At 48.8% G+C, this 16693-nt stretch overlaps 1 protein-coding gene across 3 annotated transcripts in view; it reads left to right on the top strand.

Moving 5' to 3' along the window:
- The window catches only part of TRAF5 (TNF receptor associated factor 5), a 46365-nt gene that overhangs the window by 21654 nt on the left and 8018 nt on the right, over nt 1-16693 (top strand). For 2 of the 3 annotated variants that reach the window (XR_014816607.1, XM_021063867.2), the window contains exons 2-8: nt 3511-3729; nt 4589-4646; nt 7805-7906; nt 11156-11320; nt 12162-12239; nt 12563-12637; nt 15159-15251. Coding sequence is in view for 2 of the 3 variants with exons in the window: in XM_021063867.2 (XP_020919526.2) it covers nt 3512-3729; nt 4589-4646; nt 7805-7906; nt 11156-11320; nt 12162-12239; nt 12563-12637; nt 15159-15251 (789 nt within the window). In the remaining variant the exon portion in view is untranslated. Of the gene's footprint in view, nt 1-3510; nt 3730-4588; nt 6211-7804; nt 7907-10661; nt 11321-12161; nt 12240-12562; nt 12638-15158; nt 15252-16693 lie in introns of all 3 variants that reach the window. The other variant, XM_084978120.1, reaches the window with a different exon arrangement.

Below are 16693 nucleotides of genomic sequence, written 5' to 3'. Positions count from 1 at the left end.
TCAGGTATGTTTAGACACACAATTGACAACTTTTACAAACCAGGGCTTCTCCCCAAGGGGAGCAGATTGTGAAACATTTCCCAGCACGCCCCTGCCTGGGGCTTGCGGCCACCCTTTCCGGGGATCTGCATGGGCAAAACTCTGCCTCGTCATATGAAGGTGTCATTTTTCCATTTTTACTCTCCTTTCATGAGTGTGCAGATGTTTTCCAGACGTAACACGATGTGCTACTGCAGCTGATGGAATGGGCAATAGATGTGAAGATCCAGCTGCTTTCTCTGAGGCCCAAACAGACATGTGCAAATATGTGAAAGACAAATAACTAAAAATTCAGAGTTCCCACTGTGGCGCAGTGGGTTAAGAATTGAACCTCGGCAGCTCAGGTTCAATCCTCAGCCCGGGAACTTTCATAAACCATGAGTGCAACCCCAAAAGAAAAAAATGCCACTCCTTTCACTGATTTTTTCTTTCGGAAAATGATTATTTTTCATAAAAAGATTATTTATGTTAACATATAATTGGCTCATTATTATCTTAGAGTGAATTAATACAATTTTTAGGAGTTCCCTTGTGGTGCAGTGGGTTAAGGATCCAGCATTGCCGCTGCCATGGCTTGGGTTGCTGCTGTGGTGAGGGTTCAGTCCCTGGCCTGGGAACTTCCACATGCTGCAAGCTTGCCCCCCAAAAAATAAATATTTAATTCCTTATTTTAATTTCAAATATGGTAAACATTAGTAAATATAACCCACATAATCCCAAACTCTTGGAGTCGTCAATTTTTTTAAGAGACTTCATTTTTTAGGGTTGTTTTCCATGCACAGCAAAATCGAGTGGAAGGTAGAGAAAGACGGGCAGACACACAGATAAGCACATTAAATCCTTGTGCCAGAAAGAGGATAGGATGGCGTGGAGGGGAACCCGAACTGAGTTTTGTACGTCGCGCTGCCCTGTGCTGGGGAGTGAACAAGCCTGCTGCTTTGGGGTACATCTCTGGGGGTCCACACTTAGGGGCCGTGAGGCATAGGCACGAGCACAGGCGGTGCTTGTTCTCCTTCCCGGGGATCGAGAACACGGGGCGGATGGGGGCAGCTTGGAATGGGTTCTCCCTCTCCTCTGGGAGAAAGGCGAGTCTTGGTGTCTGTCAAGGGCTACTCCTCTTCATCTTTGTAATTAACTTTTTGTTGGAAGGGGAACAATCCCATCTTGTACGGCTCCCTCCACCCATGAGGTTCTGCAGGAAACACACGCAGAGAGGAAGCGGGCGGGGGCCATTGGTTCCAAACCCCAGGATGAAGAAAGAAATTCTCCTGGTTTGCTGGGCTCCTCGAGAGAGCAAGCTTTATTTGCTGAAAGAGACCAGCTTTCACCCAGGCTGCACCGTGGACTCAGACCACACCAGCAGCGAGAGGGGCCAGCCGCTGACCTGGGCAGAGCTGAGGGTTGAACGGGGCCGCCCATCTCCCGCCTACACGGTCAGGCCACGCAGCTGCTCCCCGGCCCGGTGACCTCGTCAGCTGCAGGAGAATCCCGAGGGAACCCCAAGAACAAGCCAAAGCAAGCAAGCCTGAAGGCCAAGGCTTCCTGTACCTTGTGGAAGGACATCACCCCCACGGACCCCCCATCCTCTGCCATTTGCCGGACACTGAAAGCATCACTCCTGGGACTGTGTCACAAGCAGCAGCCTGCCTGCAGAGGAGGCAGGGCTGTTGTTCCCCTGGGGACCACTCGTGGGGTCTTGATGGTCCATGAGAGGCCAGATGTCAGGAGTTTCCGTCTTGGCACAGTGGTTAATGAATCTGACTAGGAACCACGAGGTTGCGGGTTCGCTCTCTGGCCTTGCTCAGTGGGTTAAGGATCTGGCGTTGCCGTGAGCTGTGTCGTAGGTTGCAGACCCGGCTCAGATCCCGCATTGCTGTGGCTCTGGCGGAGGCTGGTGGCTACAGCTCCGATTAGACCCCTAGCCTGGGAACCTCCATATGCCGAGGAATCGGCCCTAGAAAAGGCAAAAAGACAAAAAAAAAAAAAAAAAAAAAAGTCCAGATGTCAGGTGTATGTGCTATTTCATGGGGAAAAGGTCTAGAATTTTCATCACATTTTCAAAGATGGGGGAAGTCCTTGCTCAGAAAAGCTTAAGAATCACTAGGTTGGAGGCCAACACTACTTCTAGCTGCCCTGTTGAGGGCTTTGCAAGAAGTCCATTCAATAATGTAAATTCAACAAATAGCTGAGTTCTCCATGCCTGGCTTAGTGCTAAGGGTTGGACACGCAGCAGTGAGCAAGACCAGATGCTATCTGAATGTCACCAAGGAGCATAAATAAAACTGATCACACAAATGCACGTCCAGTCTCACATCAAGTGTTGCTCTGAAGGAAAGGAAGCCGGTTTTATGACAGAACAGTGGATGAATCTATTTTTTGGTTTTGTATATTTATTTATTTTTTGAGTAGATACTAGGTAATATACTCATGTTCAAAAATTCAAAAGGATTCTATAGCAAAAACCCCACCACCATTACCTGCCCTGATCTCCTTGCCACTCTCTGGGAGTCATGCATATTTCACAGAATGGTGACCAGACCTCCTGCTGTTAGACCAGAGGGGAGAAGAGAAAGCTTACCCGGACACATGAAGCTTGAAATGACCTTTGAAGCATGAATATGAGTTAACTAAGCACAGAGGACTGGAAGGGGATGAGGAAGCCCAGAAGCAACAGCTTGTGCAAAGGCCCTGTGCGGGAGACAGCACGGTGTCTTAGAAGAACTACAAGAAGGCCTGTGTACCTGGAGCCGAAAGTGAGGGGCGAAGAGATGCAGGATGCTGCTGGGTGAGCAGGATGCATTCTTGTAGCTGCTTAGCACTGTGGGTTTGCCCCGAAGGGCCCTGGGACGCCACCGAGTGATGAGGGGAGATAACCTTCCAGCAGCCTTGTGTTTTGAAATTATCACCCTGGCTCTAGCAAGGAGCATGGATTGGAAGAGAAAGCCATTCATGGGCTTTTGTTTAGTTCAGGTGAGAAATGGTGTGGCCTGGTGGCAGTGTTATATCTATATATTTTGCAAGAAATGTATTGGTGTGCGAGAAACGTATTCTCGCTTCTGAAAAATGTTCGCAAAATGTTTGTTTCAATTCTCTCCACTGAGTGGAAGGACAGTCCGTAACAAGCATTTACTCAGAATGTAGTCGACACCCGGCTATATTTTGTCCCAGCCTGTGGCCCCACTGCCAGGATAACAGCGTCCTGTAAGAGGTTGATGGACAAAAGGCCCGCATCTCACAGAATGCTGCTGGAAGTCACTTGGTCCAGCCTCGCTCCTGAGCACCCCAGAGACCGCTCCCCTCTGCAGGAGCCTTCCAGGGCCAGGAGGTGGTGGGTGGTTGTTTCACAGCCGTGGCAGAGTGACCCTGTGGGTCGTGTTCACTAAGGAGGAAGCAAAGAGTGACAACGCCCGGAGGCTGCAGAGGTTTGGGAATTGGCCTCTGAATTTTCCTCCTCTTCTCCTCTCCCCCCAGAATGGCCTCTTCTGAGGAGCAAGGGGCTGTCCCCTGTGGTTTCATCCGCCAGAATTCCGGCAACTCCATCTCCTTGGACTTCGAGCCCAACGCAGAGTACCGCTTTGTGGAGCCGCTGGAGGAGCGCTACAGGTGCGCCTTCTGCCGCTCGGTGCTCCACAACCCCCACCAGACGGGCTGCGGGCACCGCTTCTGCCAGGACTGCATCCTGTCCCTGAGGTGAGCAGACAGGGCCAGGCTCCGGCCAGAGCCCCACGGGGGAGGGCGTCCCTGGGGTCGCAGTGTCACCTGTGGCTGTCCTTGTGGGTTTGGGAATTGCTGTGGTTGGCCACAGAACCACCCGCAGGGGCACAGGCTCTCCCAGGGTCCTTCTCTGAGAGCCAGAGGAGGGATCGGCTTTTCTCCCTCACTCTCTTATGGACACTCAGCTTTTCTTAAAATTCAGACACCCCTGTTTTGCCCGCAAGGGCACCCTGGTGCACGGTCTGTGTGGGAGGCCTTGTACCTCAGCGGCTTTCCTGAAGGCTCCTTGCTGCCCTGGGTGCTGTCTGCTCCTGGCAGCTGGAAGTCTGAGTCATGCCCTTTTGAGGGTGGAGACCAGGACACACATGGAAGCAGGCGGTGGGGGCTCACACGGAACTTGTACCCAGCTTGGCAAGGGGGTTATTCCAGCGCTTTCACACTCACTCCTGGGTTTGTTCATTCAGCACCTCTGGGTTCCAGGCACAGCTCTGTGTACAGAGGCGAAGAGCCAGAAGTCCAGTGTGAACCAGGCCTCTAGAATCTTCCATTCCAGTGAAAGCGACAGGTTGTGGTACCGTGTGATAAGCACGGGACTGCTGTGGAAACGTTGGCTGAGGACTTGTGGCTCTGTCTGGGGGACTAGCTCCTTGTCCTGGAGGATGAATAGGAGTTTCTCAAGCCAACTGGGGAGGTGCTGAAAGGGGCCTCCTGGGGGAGGGAAGAGCCTGGGGAAAGGCAGGACCCGCCTGCATGGGGTCAAGTGCAGCTGGAGCACTTGAATGGGCTGCTGAGCTCAACTCTTTAATTCTGGCTTCAATTTTGTTTTTCTTTCCAGAGAATTAAATGCAGTCCCACTCTGCCCTGTAGACAAGGAGGTGATCAAATCTCAGGAGGTAAGACAATCACTGCTTAGGCTGAACAGTTCTCTGGGCGACAGGCTGGAGCACAGAGTGGCAGGGGACCCTCCTTGCAGTCTGTGTTCTTCTGCCGTGATGACAGGTCAGACCCCACTCCTGCTCCTGTTCAAGGCAGGCTTGTTTGGGTCTTTCCTGCCCCCCCCAGGACTCTTCTCCAGCTCCCTCCTCCCCCTCTTCACCCTCTTCTTATACTAACCCCAGTTATGGTGAGTTGCTTGGTGAAAGGAAATATCTTGCTTCCTGGAATTGAATTTGTCCTCTGTTTAATCTTTAAAATTTTGATTTATTACAATTATTATGTCTAACAATAGCTTTATTGAGATATAATTTAGATGCCATAAAATTTGCCTTTAAAGTGTACGTGTTGTGGTTCTCATTGTGGCCCAGTGGTAACCAGCCCAACTAGCATCCATGAAGATGCGGGTTCGATCCCTGGCCTTGCTCCGTGGGTTAAGGATCTGGCATTGCTGTGTGGCATACGTCACAGACACGGGTCAGATCTGGTGTGGCTGTGGCTGTGGCTGTGGTGTAGGCCGGAAGCTGCAGCTCCAATTTGACCCCTAGCCTGGGAACTTCCATATGCTGTGGGTGTGGCCCTGAAAAAAAAGGTATGTGTTTCTTGGGTATGTGCCTAGGAGTGGAATTACTGGGTCACATGATAATTCTGTTTAACATTCTGAGGAACCGCCACGCTATTTTCCAAAGCAGCTGCACCATTTTACATTTCTACCAGCAAGAGAGTTCTGATTTCTCCATATCCTTGCCGAAATTTGCTATTGTCTGTCTTTTTCACTCTAGACTTCCTAGTGGGTAAAAAGAGGCATCTCGTGGTTTCGATTTGCATGCCTCTAATGATTAATGATGTTGAGCATTTTTTCATGTGTTTGGCCATTTGCATATCTTTGTAGCAATTCCTAGTTAAATCCTTTGCCTATTTTTAAAGTGGATTATTTGTCTTTTTATTGTTGAGTTCTAAGTGTTCTTTATGTGTTCTGGATGTAAGTCCCATATCAGATACACAATTTGCAAATATTTTTCCCCATTCCGTGGGTTGTCTTCTGTAAGTCTGGACACTTTCACGGTGTCCTTTGAAGCACAAGGTTTGCATTTTGATGAAGTCTTGCTTGTCTTGTGTTTGTGTGTTTTGGTCGCTTGTGCTTTTAGTTTTGTATTTAAGAAATCATTACCTGACCCATGGTTGTGAAGATTTTCTCCCTTAGAACTGCCTTTGAGGAGTTCCCTCGTGGTGCAGCAGGTTAAGAATCTGGTATTGTTGCTGTAGCAACTTGGGTTGCTATTGTAGCATGGGTTTGATCTCTGGCCTGGGACTTTCCACGTGCTCTGGGTGAGGCCACACAAAAACAAAAACAAAAACAAACTTCATTTGAATCTCAATTTTCTTTATTTAAAAAAAAAATTAGGAGTTCCCGTTGTGGCGCAGTGGTTAATGAATCCGACTAGGAACCATGAGGTTGCGGGTTCGGTCCCTGCCCTTGCTCAGTGGGTTAAGGATCCGGCGTTGCCGTGAGCTGTGGTGTAGGTTGCAGACGCGGCTCGGATCCTGCATTGCAGTGGCTCTGGTGTAGGCCGGTGGCTACAGCTCCGATTCGACCCCTAGCCTGAGAACCTCCACATGCCACGGGAGTGGCCGGAGAAATGGCAAAAAGACAAAAAAAAAAAAAAGTTAACTGTAGGAGTTCCTGTCATAGCTCAGTGGTTAACTAACCTGACTAGTATCCATGAGGACACAGGTTCTATCCCTGGCCTTGCTCAGCAGGTTAAGGATCGGGCATTGCAGGGAGCTGTGGCTGTGGCACAGGCCAGCAGCTACAGCTCCGATTCGACCCCTAGCCTGGGAACCTCCACATGCCACTAGTGTGGCCCTAAAAGGATTTAAAAAAAAAAAAATTAATTATTTTATTTTATTTATTTTTTTGTCTTTTTAGGGCCACACCCACAGCATGTGGAGGTTCCCAGGCTGCACCTGGAAGCTGCAGCTGCTGGCCTACGCCACAGCCACAGCAATGCCAGATCCGAGCCAAGTCTGCAACCTTCACCACAGCTCACGGCAACCCCAGATCCTTAACCCACTGAGTGAGGCCAGGGATCGAACCTGCGACCTCATCGTTCCTAATCGGATTCGTTTCTGCTGCGCCACGACAGGAACTGCTCAGTTTTCTTTCTCTAAACTTTCGTTACAGGACCTCCTCTAGGAATTTCCCTGAGCATCTCGTCAGATGTACGTGCTCCTTGTCTACCCTCTCTCGATGTGTTTTCCAACCGCCCAGCAGAGGACAGGGCTGTCCTTGTGTCTGCCTCACCTACTAGGCCAGGGCTTGGCATACTGCAATACGAGATTCGTTGGGGCAAATCCAGCCTGCCACCTGTTTTTATATGGCCTGTGATCTAAGGATGGTTTTTATATTTTTAAATCATTGAAAAAAATCCCAAGAAGGGTTCAAGGAACTCTGTACTATTTTTGCGACTTCTTGTGGGTCTTTATTGCAAAATGAAAGTGTATTTTACAAATCAAAAGAAGAACAATGTTTTGTGCCATGTGAAACTTATATGAGACTCACATTGCAGGGTCCATAAAAAACATTTTATTGGAACCTAGGCAAGCGCGTTCATGTGAGCATCGTACCCAGCAGGGTTGAACACAGCACCGCCGTGTGGCCGCCAAAGCCGAAAATATTTGCTGTCTGGCCCTGTCTGGAGAAAGTTTGCTACCCCCTGGTTTGTGCGGACGTACAAGTCAGCACAGCTTCGGTGACACCACCAGATGACTAATACAAACGTTTACTCCGGGACAGGAAGCTGAAAGCATCCCCCTCAGCCACAGCCCCACCCCCTGACCTTTGAGCATGTGAGGCCAAGGTCAGCATGAGATGCTCCTGGCTTCAGCCTACTGCATTAGGTGTTAAATTACCTGATGTGCATGTCTGGTGGCCTGTCAGGTGTATTTGAGACAGCCGTTTCTTTCCTGGTGGTGAATCTGGTATTTCCATTCCAACCACTGACTGGAAGTTTCCACCCAGCTTTGAAGATATACTTGAAGACCCAATGAATAATAGCTTCGTTCACATTGCTCTAAAGCTTCGGAGTGTATAAGACCTCTTATGCTTATCTTTTAGGTGTTTAAAGACAATTGCTGCAAAAGGGAAGTCCTCAATTTATATGTATTTTGCAAAAATGCTCCTGGGTGTACGGCCAAGATCATTCTGGGACGATACCAGGTTGGTATAACTTGTGAACAGGACTTGCCTTTGCCATGTTCCCAGCGCCGTGTTACTGGGCTAAGCACGGTCGGGAGAAGATGCTTTGGGTTGCGCGCAGAGAAGTCCCGTCTAGCAATGCAGCTGGTTGCGGTGGCGCACACCAGGGCTAAGGCGTGAGTAAAGAGAGTCGTCTGTGTGGAACACATGCCGTGTGTGCTACACCTTAAATTGTGGGGTAGGGATCACTGATCCAAAAGAGAAGCTGTAGGACGTGCTGAGCAAAAGAAACGGTCAAGCCAGGACATGTCTTTGGTTTGGTTTGGTTTGTCTTTTTTGGCCGTCCTGTGACATACAGAGTTCCTAGGCCAGAGATCAGATCCCAGCCGCAGTTGTGATTTAAGCTGCAGCTGCGGCAACGCCAGATCCTTAACCCACTGTGTCAGGCTGGGGATTGAACCTGGGTCCCAGCGCTCCCAAGACACTGCCAATCCTGATGTGCCACAGCGGGAACTCCAGGACATGTCATTTTTGAAAAACTGTGAAGGATTTAGGGTCTGTAGGATGGGAGCCAGGGGCTTGACTGCAGAAAGACACAATTGTTAGGGTCCCTGCCCGGAAGCATTTGCAGATGCCGGGGTAGGAATTTCCCAGCCACTGTGGGTCCTGGCCTCTTAGAGGTTGTGATCTAAGGCAGACGACAGTCCAGAACAGAGCTAGGATGTAGTTTAAAGCTGCAGCTTTGGGGAGTTCCTGTGGTGACTCAGCAGGTTAAGAACCTGACATAGTGTCAGGAAGGATGTGGGTTCGATCCCTGGCCTCGAGATCTGGTGGCGGTCCCAGACTCGGCTTGCATCTGGCATTGCTGTGGCTGCGGCTGGCAGCTGCACCTCCAGTTCTACTCTGGCCCGGGAACTTCCACATGCCGCAGGAGCGGCCCTTAAAAAAAAAAAAAAAAAAAAGTAAAGCTTTGGTACAAGGTGCAAACAAACTAGGTGAAGGGTTGTTGAGTGCCTTTCTGATGAAGCTGTCCTACCTTGCTCTTCCGTCCAGCGGAGGAAGGTTCTCAAATGCAAAGCAGGAAACGTGGCTCTGCCAGGGCAGGTCCATGTCAAGTTCAATCACATTGCAAGTGAATAGGAGGCATCTCTAGCTTTCAGAGGATCGCTTAGGAGGTGCTGCAGTCTCCCGCTCCTACCCACACATTTTGGGATGTATTTCAGGGGATTCAGGCTTTTGCTCATCCTGCCTCTCAACCCACAGGTGCTGAGCTCAGAAATGTGTAAATAGTTTGCAGGTTAACCCAGGGATTTCTTTGGAAATTCACGGAAGGTTTTTGTGCTTTCCTAAAACAGTCTCCCGTCACTTGCTTTGATAGTCTGGTCCTAGAGCAGGGCCTCTTTACCAATTTTGTCATCACCGAGCCTGAAAAGGAAATGAGGCTTAGAGGGCCCACTGACCAGCGTTAGTGACCAGAGACCAGTGGCTGGTTTCCTCTTACCTGTTTCCTTTTTCCTCTCATCCCCTGTTCTCTCTCACCTTGCTCGCTAAGTATAAGACCTTACGGTAGCAGAGTCCTGATGCGTGTTGGCTGTTTGGGTGAGAGCTGAGGGGTAGCATCCATGGATTTTGGAAAAGACATGGATTTCAGTTGCCACTGCTTGTCTCTCACTACTAGAGGCAAAAGAAAAGAGCCCTGATACTATTTACCTCCTGTAGAAAAACTGTGTGCCTTTTTTTTTTTTTCTTTCAGCAAATTCTTTCTCTCAGGAGCCAGAGAGTAGATGGTTGAGGCTTTGCTGGACATGCAGCGTCTGTCGTGGGTACTCGACGCTCCCATTTCAGAGAGAGGCAGCCACAGCCAACATGTGAACAAGTCTGGCTGTTCTCACTAAAACTGTATTTACAGAAACAAGGAGCAGGTCAGGTGTGGCCCGAGGGCCATGGCTTGCCAGCCCTGTTTTAAAGGATCTCGTGGTGGGGAAACAAGCTCATTAGGATTTTTTTTTTTTTTTTTGGCCACAGCCATGGTATGCCAGGGACTGAACTTGAGCCATAGCAGTGACAGTGCCGAATCCTTAACCACTATTCTATCAGGGAACTCCATGAATTTTGATAACTTGTCAGCATCACAGTAACCTGTGGTGTTAGCCAAAGATTTTGTTAAGATGTACTCACTTGGAAAAATCTGTAATGTGGAATTCCCTGGTGGCTAGTGGGTTAAGGAGCCGACGCTGGTGTCACTGCTGTGGCTCCGGTTACTGCTGTGGCACCTATTTGATCCCTTTTCCTGCATGCCACAGACGTGGCCAAAAAAGAAAAAATCTGTAACATGAAGACCTCTGTCCCTGTCACCGTTCCCTAATGTTCTGGTTTAAGAATCTCTCCTGGCTTCACAAGGCTCACCCTTCCTGGGTTCCCCGGGCCTTCGGTCCTGTGGTCTGCTCGCTCCTTCTCTGTACTGCTTCTGGAACAGCTTCCTCGTCCTCCCTTTCCTTCTTTCGTCCTTCCCCTTCCTTCACTCACTCAGGATGAGGCCTTTTCTTCTTCCCTCGTCGCCCCGCGGCCTGGCTTTTACCGTCTGCTGGGCAGGGATTAGTCCTTGGTGCTCGAGTGGGCTGGAGGATGGACGAAGGAAATACAGAATGCTCGAGGAGGGAGTTCCCACCGTGGCGCAGCGGAAACGAGTCTGACTAGCATCCAAGAGGAGGCAGGTTCAATCCCTGGCCTCGCTCGGTGGGTTAAGGATCCGCCATTGCCGTGAGCTGTGGTGTAGGTCACAGACGCAGCTCAGATCTGGCCTTGCTGTGGCTTTGGTGTAGGCCGGCAGCTGCAGCTCTGATTGGACCCCTCTCCTGAGAACCTCCATATGCCATGGGTGTGGCCCTAAAAAGACAGAAAAAAAAAAAAAAAAGCCCTTAAGGAACTGGTAAATTAATTGGCATGCCTAAGGAAAATAGCCAAGAACTAACCTGAGAACCTGAGCAGGTTAGCAGATAATCTAAGATAAACTTGGCATGCTTCCTTCATCACCCATGTCCCCGTCCTCCAAACGAGGCCAGCTTTCCCAGCCAAGGGGCCAGCAGCCCTTGCGACGCCCCGTCCTCACCGAGAGCCGGGAGCCGGGAGCAGAAGCTGCCAGCTCTGCCCTCCAAGTCCTTCCTCCTGTGCCCGCAGTGCCCTCTCTCCCTCCTTCCGGACCTTGCAGCCCCTCCCCCTCCCCACTGCCCTGGGCGGGGGTCCCCACCAGCCTGTCATTGTCTGTTGCAGGACCACCTCCAGCAGTGCTTATTTCAGGCCGTGCAGTGTTGTAACGAGCGCTGTCAGGAGCCAGTCCTTCGCAAAGACCTGAAAGAGCACGCGAGCACGTACTGCCAGTTTCGAGAGGAAAAATGCCTTTACTGCAAAAAGGATGTGGTGGTCATCAATCTACAGGTAAAGAAAAAAGAAGAAGAACCGTCTTTACAGGACTGCATTCTGCCTGAGCGGCCACAGTGAATCGGATGGGATCCAACCAGCACTTTGGGGGATTTATTTTTTGTGCAGAAATAGGTCTAAAGAAAACTCTATCTGAGGGTTCCGTCAGAAACTGAAAACCTCCTTGGGAGGTCTCTTTTCATCTAGCGTTGGCAAAAATGTTGTTTGAGCACCTGCTGAGTATGAGTGGGCCGGGGGCGACACCAGGCGCTGGGTCACAAGGGGGTAAAGACACTGTCCTCAGGATGCTGTGACCTAATCGGAGAGGCAGGGCAGACATGAGAAGCGAGTTAGGGGTACCTTTAACACGTGCCACAAGAGCCAGGCCTGTGCCCTCTGACCTTAGAAATAATTGGACAATTGAATTGAATCTGTTTATATATACCCAGGAAATAGCCATCTGGAATCCTTTTTTGTTTGTTTTTTAGGGCCACACCTGTGGCATATGGAGGTTCTCAGGCTGGGTGTTGAATCAGAGCTGCAGCTGCCAGCCACAGCCACAGCCACAGCAACACAGGATCCGAGCCACAGCTTCGACCTACACCGCAGCTCACGGCAAAGCCAGATCCTTAACCCACTGAGCGAGGCCAGGGACTGAGCCTGCATCCTCATGGATCCTAGTCAGATTCGTTACTGTGGAGCCACGACGGGAACTCCCTGGAATCCTCTTTGGAACGAGGCCACACCTTCTTGTAGCGGGGAAGCTGCACATAGCGGAGATGCCCAGAGGGCCCCTGAGGCCACGTAGGCAGCTGAGGGAACAGGCTGACTTTGTCCCAGCACACTTTCTCTGTTTCAGAATCACGAGGAAAACTTGTGTCCTGAATACCCAGTGTCTTGTCCCAACAAGTGTCTGCAGATGATTCCACGAACTGAGGTAACTGTAAATAACTCTCTGGGGAGATCTGATGTAAGAGCACATTTTAGTGGTCTTGGGGGGGGGGTGCTTGATAAAATCTCGTCGGCGCGGCTCAAGGCTTAAATTCCCCTCGTGGTAACCACGGTCGTCTGCCCTGCCCCGCTCCCCGAGAGCCCTCCTCGTCCCGGTCCTGGTCCTCCTTCCCGCAGGCTTCAGCTCGGCCTTTCCCTGCTGTTTCCTTCCTTCTTCCCGAGCCGCGCTTGGCTCCCTGCCTGCTGCAGTTGTGCCAGGAGCTGGAGAGTCGGGACGAATTTCCATAACGTGAGGCTGTCCATTCTTAGGTCGATGAACACCTCGCTGTGTGTCCGGAAGCTGAGCAAGACTGTCCTTTTAAGCACTATGGCTGTATGGTCAAGGTACGGAATGATTGCTGTTGTCTGCCTTCCACCGAAGAATTCATTTGTCCTGCTCTTTTTGCTCTTTTTTTTTTTTTTTTTGGCTGAACTCTTGGCTTATGGAACTTCCTGGGCCAGGGATTGAGTCTGAGCGGCAGCAGCAACTTACAGCACAGCCGTGGCAATGCCAGATCTCTAACCCACTGCACCAGGCCGGGGATCAAACCTGCTTCTCAGGGAGCTCAGCAGGGACCTGAGCTGCTGCAGTCTGATTCCTAACCCACTGTGCCATAGCGGGAACCCTCCTTGTGCTCCTTGATGCCGTTGAGGATACAGAAGGACATTCATTTCTGAGAAACTTTAAGACTGGCACTTGTTGAAAAAAATACTGGTGATGATTTTAAGTGAACAGAACAAAATGGGGTTTATAAAATCATATCATATATATATATATTTAATACACACATGTGTATACCATATGTATGTATTTCATAAAATCTATGAGACAATTCCCATTCTATATTAGGAGTTTGTTAAATTAGACATGGATATATAGACAAGGACTAGAAGAGAATATGGACAAATAAAAAGCATTTTTAATGGGAAAAAAAAAAAAGACTGGCACTTGTATTAGTCAGGGTTCTCCAGAGAAGCAGAACAAATAATTTACACACACACACATAAAACTTGTAATACCTAAGACCAGCTTTTTGAGATTTGCTTATATCTGTGAAAGTAAAAATTGACCCCCTACATCAACCTTGCAATTGTACTGCTAGGACTTTATTTCACAGGTGTCCTTTCATAAGTGTGCAGTGATGACACACATACACACACACACCCACACACACACCATGTACAGTATGCCCCCCTTGTTTGTGGGGGACACATTCCAAGGCCCCCCTCCCCGCCCCCATGACTGCCTAGAAACCATGGTTCGTACCAAACTCTATACATACTATGTTTTTCCCATGCATATGTGTCTATGATAAAGTTCAGCTTACAAATTAGGCACAATAAGGGAATTTCTGGGCTGCCAGCATCCCTGGGGCCCACGATTGATAAATAAGGGGTAACTGAACTGCAGTAGTGCAACTGTTCATCTGATAACTGAGACGCTCAGTGACTAAGGGGTGATTAGTTATACAGCCTGGACACCTGGGCACCAGGATGGCTCATGCCTGGGGCAGGATGGAGCAGGACGGCACAAGATTTCATCACGTGACTCAGATGGCTCGCAAGTGAAAACACGGGCTGTTTGTTTCTGAAACTTTCTGTTTAATACTGTTGGACCATGATTGACCATGGGTAACTGTGGCTAAGAGGGGCCTGGTGTATTTAGAAAAAAAAAAAAAAAAAGGATAAAACCCCACAAGAACCGAACAACAATCTTAAGTTCCTCATTAAAGTACTGAGTACATAATTATATATTCATATTTTGGAATACTCTGCATTCGATAAAAAGAAGGAGGTATATATTTTAAAAACTACATACAGGGTGATCTCACTGTGTTAAAAATCTGTATGTAGTATTTTCGCTGACTCTGGCGAATGAGCCTGGGGAATGGGGTGTGAAGATGGAGAGAAGGGGGCTTTTGCTTTTCATTCTACATCTTGCTTTATTGGTTGACACAGCATGGATTTCTATTATTTAAAAAAAAAGATTTAAAAAAACGTATATTATGAGAAATTTTTTACAAAATCAGTGAAGAGTCCATAAATTTGTCACCAGTCAAACCAGTGATTGTCTGGGCTGCAGAAAGGGTACTTCCTCATGCATGAACTACAGAATTACTTTCCAGCTCTAAAAGAAGGCATCTTCTTTGCAGTCAGGCTCCAGCTGGGTTATATTCTAGGACTTAGCTGGGTGCCAGAGCTGGAGGTGGCTGGGGAGTTTTTCTCTGGAAGAGGGGCCCACCCTAAGCTCGAGGGAAATGGATGATACATGTTTGCCTGGAGTCCACGGATCACGCACACCCTCTGCTTTTACTCGTAGCACAGGCAGTCTGCAAAGAAATGCTAGTGGTCAGGGAAGAAGCAACAATTTCCTCCTGCAAACACACAACTTGTTTGCCAGGGCAGCAGATCTACACAGCTGAAACTGCCATTCGGGTGCATACCCGCTGCCCTTGATAGCAGGACAGTGACAGAAGTCAGTAGAGAAGAGTGTGTGTTAGGAGGGAGAACTGACTGAGGCTTAGGATCCCTCTGGAGACAACCCGCCCAGAAGACAGGTTTATAGGGGAATAGGGGAGAGACGATAATAACGACACCTAACCCACAGTCGTATTCTCCCAGGGCAAGGAAGGAAATCAGCGCTGCGAATTTTGACAGTGGTTCTGAGTGTCTCATGAGTCCTATAGAATAATCTGAAAGCTGGCAAGGGGACCTGGGAGGGGTGGTTTTCCCTGCCACTCCCCTTGAGACAAGTAGTCAAAGATATCGAAGTTCTGCTTTTGCAGAATATCCCACCGCTACCCTGACTTCTGAAGCCTGACTTACAATTCAACAACCTGACATTATTTTGCTCCTTGTCCTGAAGGAAAAACGGGGACACCTGCAGGAGCATGAGCATTCAGCCTTACGGGACCACATGCTTCTGGTTTTAGAAAAGAACCTCCAATTAGAAGAACAGGTAAATATTCAAGGGTTCAGACCTAAAGGGAGGCAGCAGAATAGGGGATGGGCAATAGTGGGTGTTTTCTATATTCTCCTCTGTTTCGGTAGAAGCCAAGTGGAGGTGATGTTTTTCTACTAAGCGGCCAAACAGACCCACAGGACTATAGACTACGGCAACTGGAAGGTGCCTTTGAGGTCTTTGCGTCCAACCCCCCTCAACCCAACAGTTGAAGTAACTAAGCTCAAAGAACTGTTGATGTGTTTGTAACTTTAAGGGCCAGAATTCAATCTCAAACCCATGTCCGCTGATTCTCAGTCCAGAGCTCCTGCCTCTCTGAAGCCCGTCCAATAACCCAATAACCCAATAACCCAATAACCCAATAACCTTTGGGTTATTACCTGGCACCTAGTAGGTACTGAGTAGGTATTTGGCATTTTCAAATGAAATCAGTATTACCATGAAATGACATTTGACTGTCTGTTCTAAAAAGTGTGCATTTTGTAATAAGCCTTAACTTATTCACTTTGCAACCTAATCAATGCAAATGTACCTATTTATTTCACTGAGTTGTGATTATCAAGTGAAATTGCACATGCACATGCCAGCTGTAGTCCCTGGAATATTCATGGTGAACCTCAATAAATGCTGATTCTTTGGAGTAATTATTCTAAAAGATCAGTATTTTGTTAGGACATCTCAGAGGATCAGACTTTTCAAGCCCATGTAGGGAAGAAAACCCTCCGTCTGCAGAGAGGGAGCTGAATTCTACTGCTGCTGATTATTTCATCATGTCTGATTCCATATTAAAGTAGGTATGTGAGTTTCAGGGTCAGATAGTGGAGAAAATTAGATAGACTGATTAAACTGCCACTTTGGTAGAAGGCATGCTGCCTAGGAACCGTTCCCAGGTTCTTTCTGTAACGATTCATTCATCCATCTGTTGATTCAACAGACACGAGCCATATGTCAGGTACAACGCTAGTTGCTAGGGACACTGAGTAGAGGATGACACAGCACCTGCCCTTGACAAACCCACAAAAATGCAAACAGATAAGATGCTGTGCCTCATGGGACATGTGATGGGTGCCCCAGGTCGGCGTACAGAGGCTGCAGCGATTTGCTCTGTGGGAGTTGGGAAAGGCTTTCAAGGTAGCACATTGGAACTGCATCCTGAAGAAAGAGAAGGTCTGTCAGTTAAAATGTTGTGGGAGGAGAAGGGGAAAGTTTGTGCCAGAAGGGGAAAGTTTGTGCCAAGGCAGAAAGGCATGAGAGAACCTGATGGCTCAAAGAAATGGGGATAGGCGGTTGGGAGATGCCAGATGTGGGGCAGGAGAGAACCCGAGGCTGGTGTCTTGGGTCCAGACTGCAATGGCCTTCCATGTAAGCTAAGAGGTCTTGAATACTATACACTCAGTGATTTTTAAAAATTTATTCGTATTCTGCCTTATTTCAGAAAG

This window comes from Sus scrofa, chromosome 9 (assembly GCF_054392235.1).
Source record: "Sus scrofa isolate SSC_HxYL_T2T_F1_AM1 chromosome 9, Sscrofa_HxYL_maternal_Yorkshire_Landrace_v2.0, whole genome shotgun sequence".
NCBI classification, from domain to species: domain Eukaryota; kingdom Metazoa; phylum Chordata; class Mammalia; order Artiodactyla; family Suidae; genus Sus; species Sus scrofa.
The sequence above is the reverse complement of the archived record's forward strand: the minus strand, read 5'-3'. Positions and strand labels throughout refer to the sequence as shown.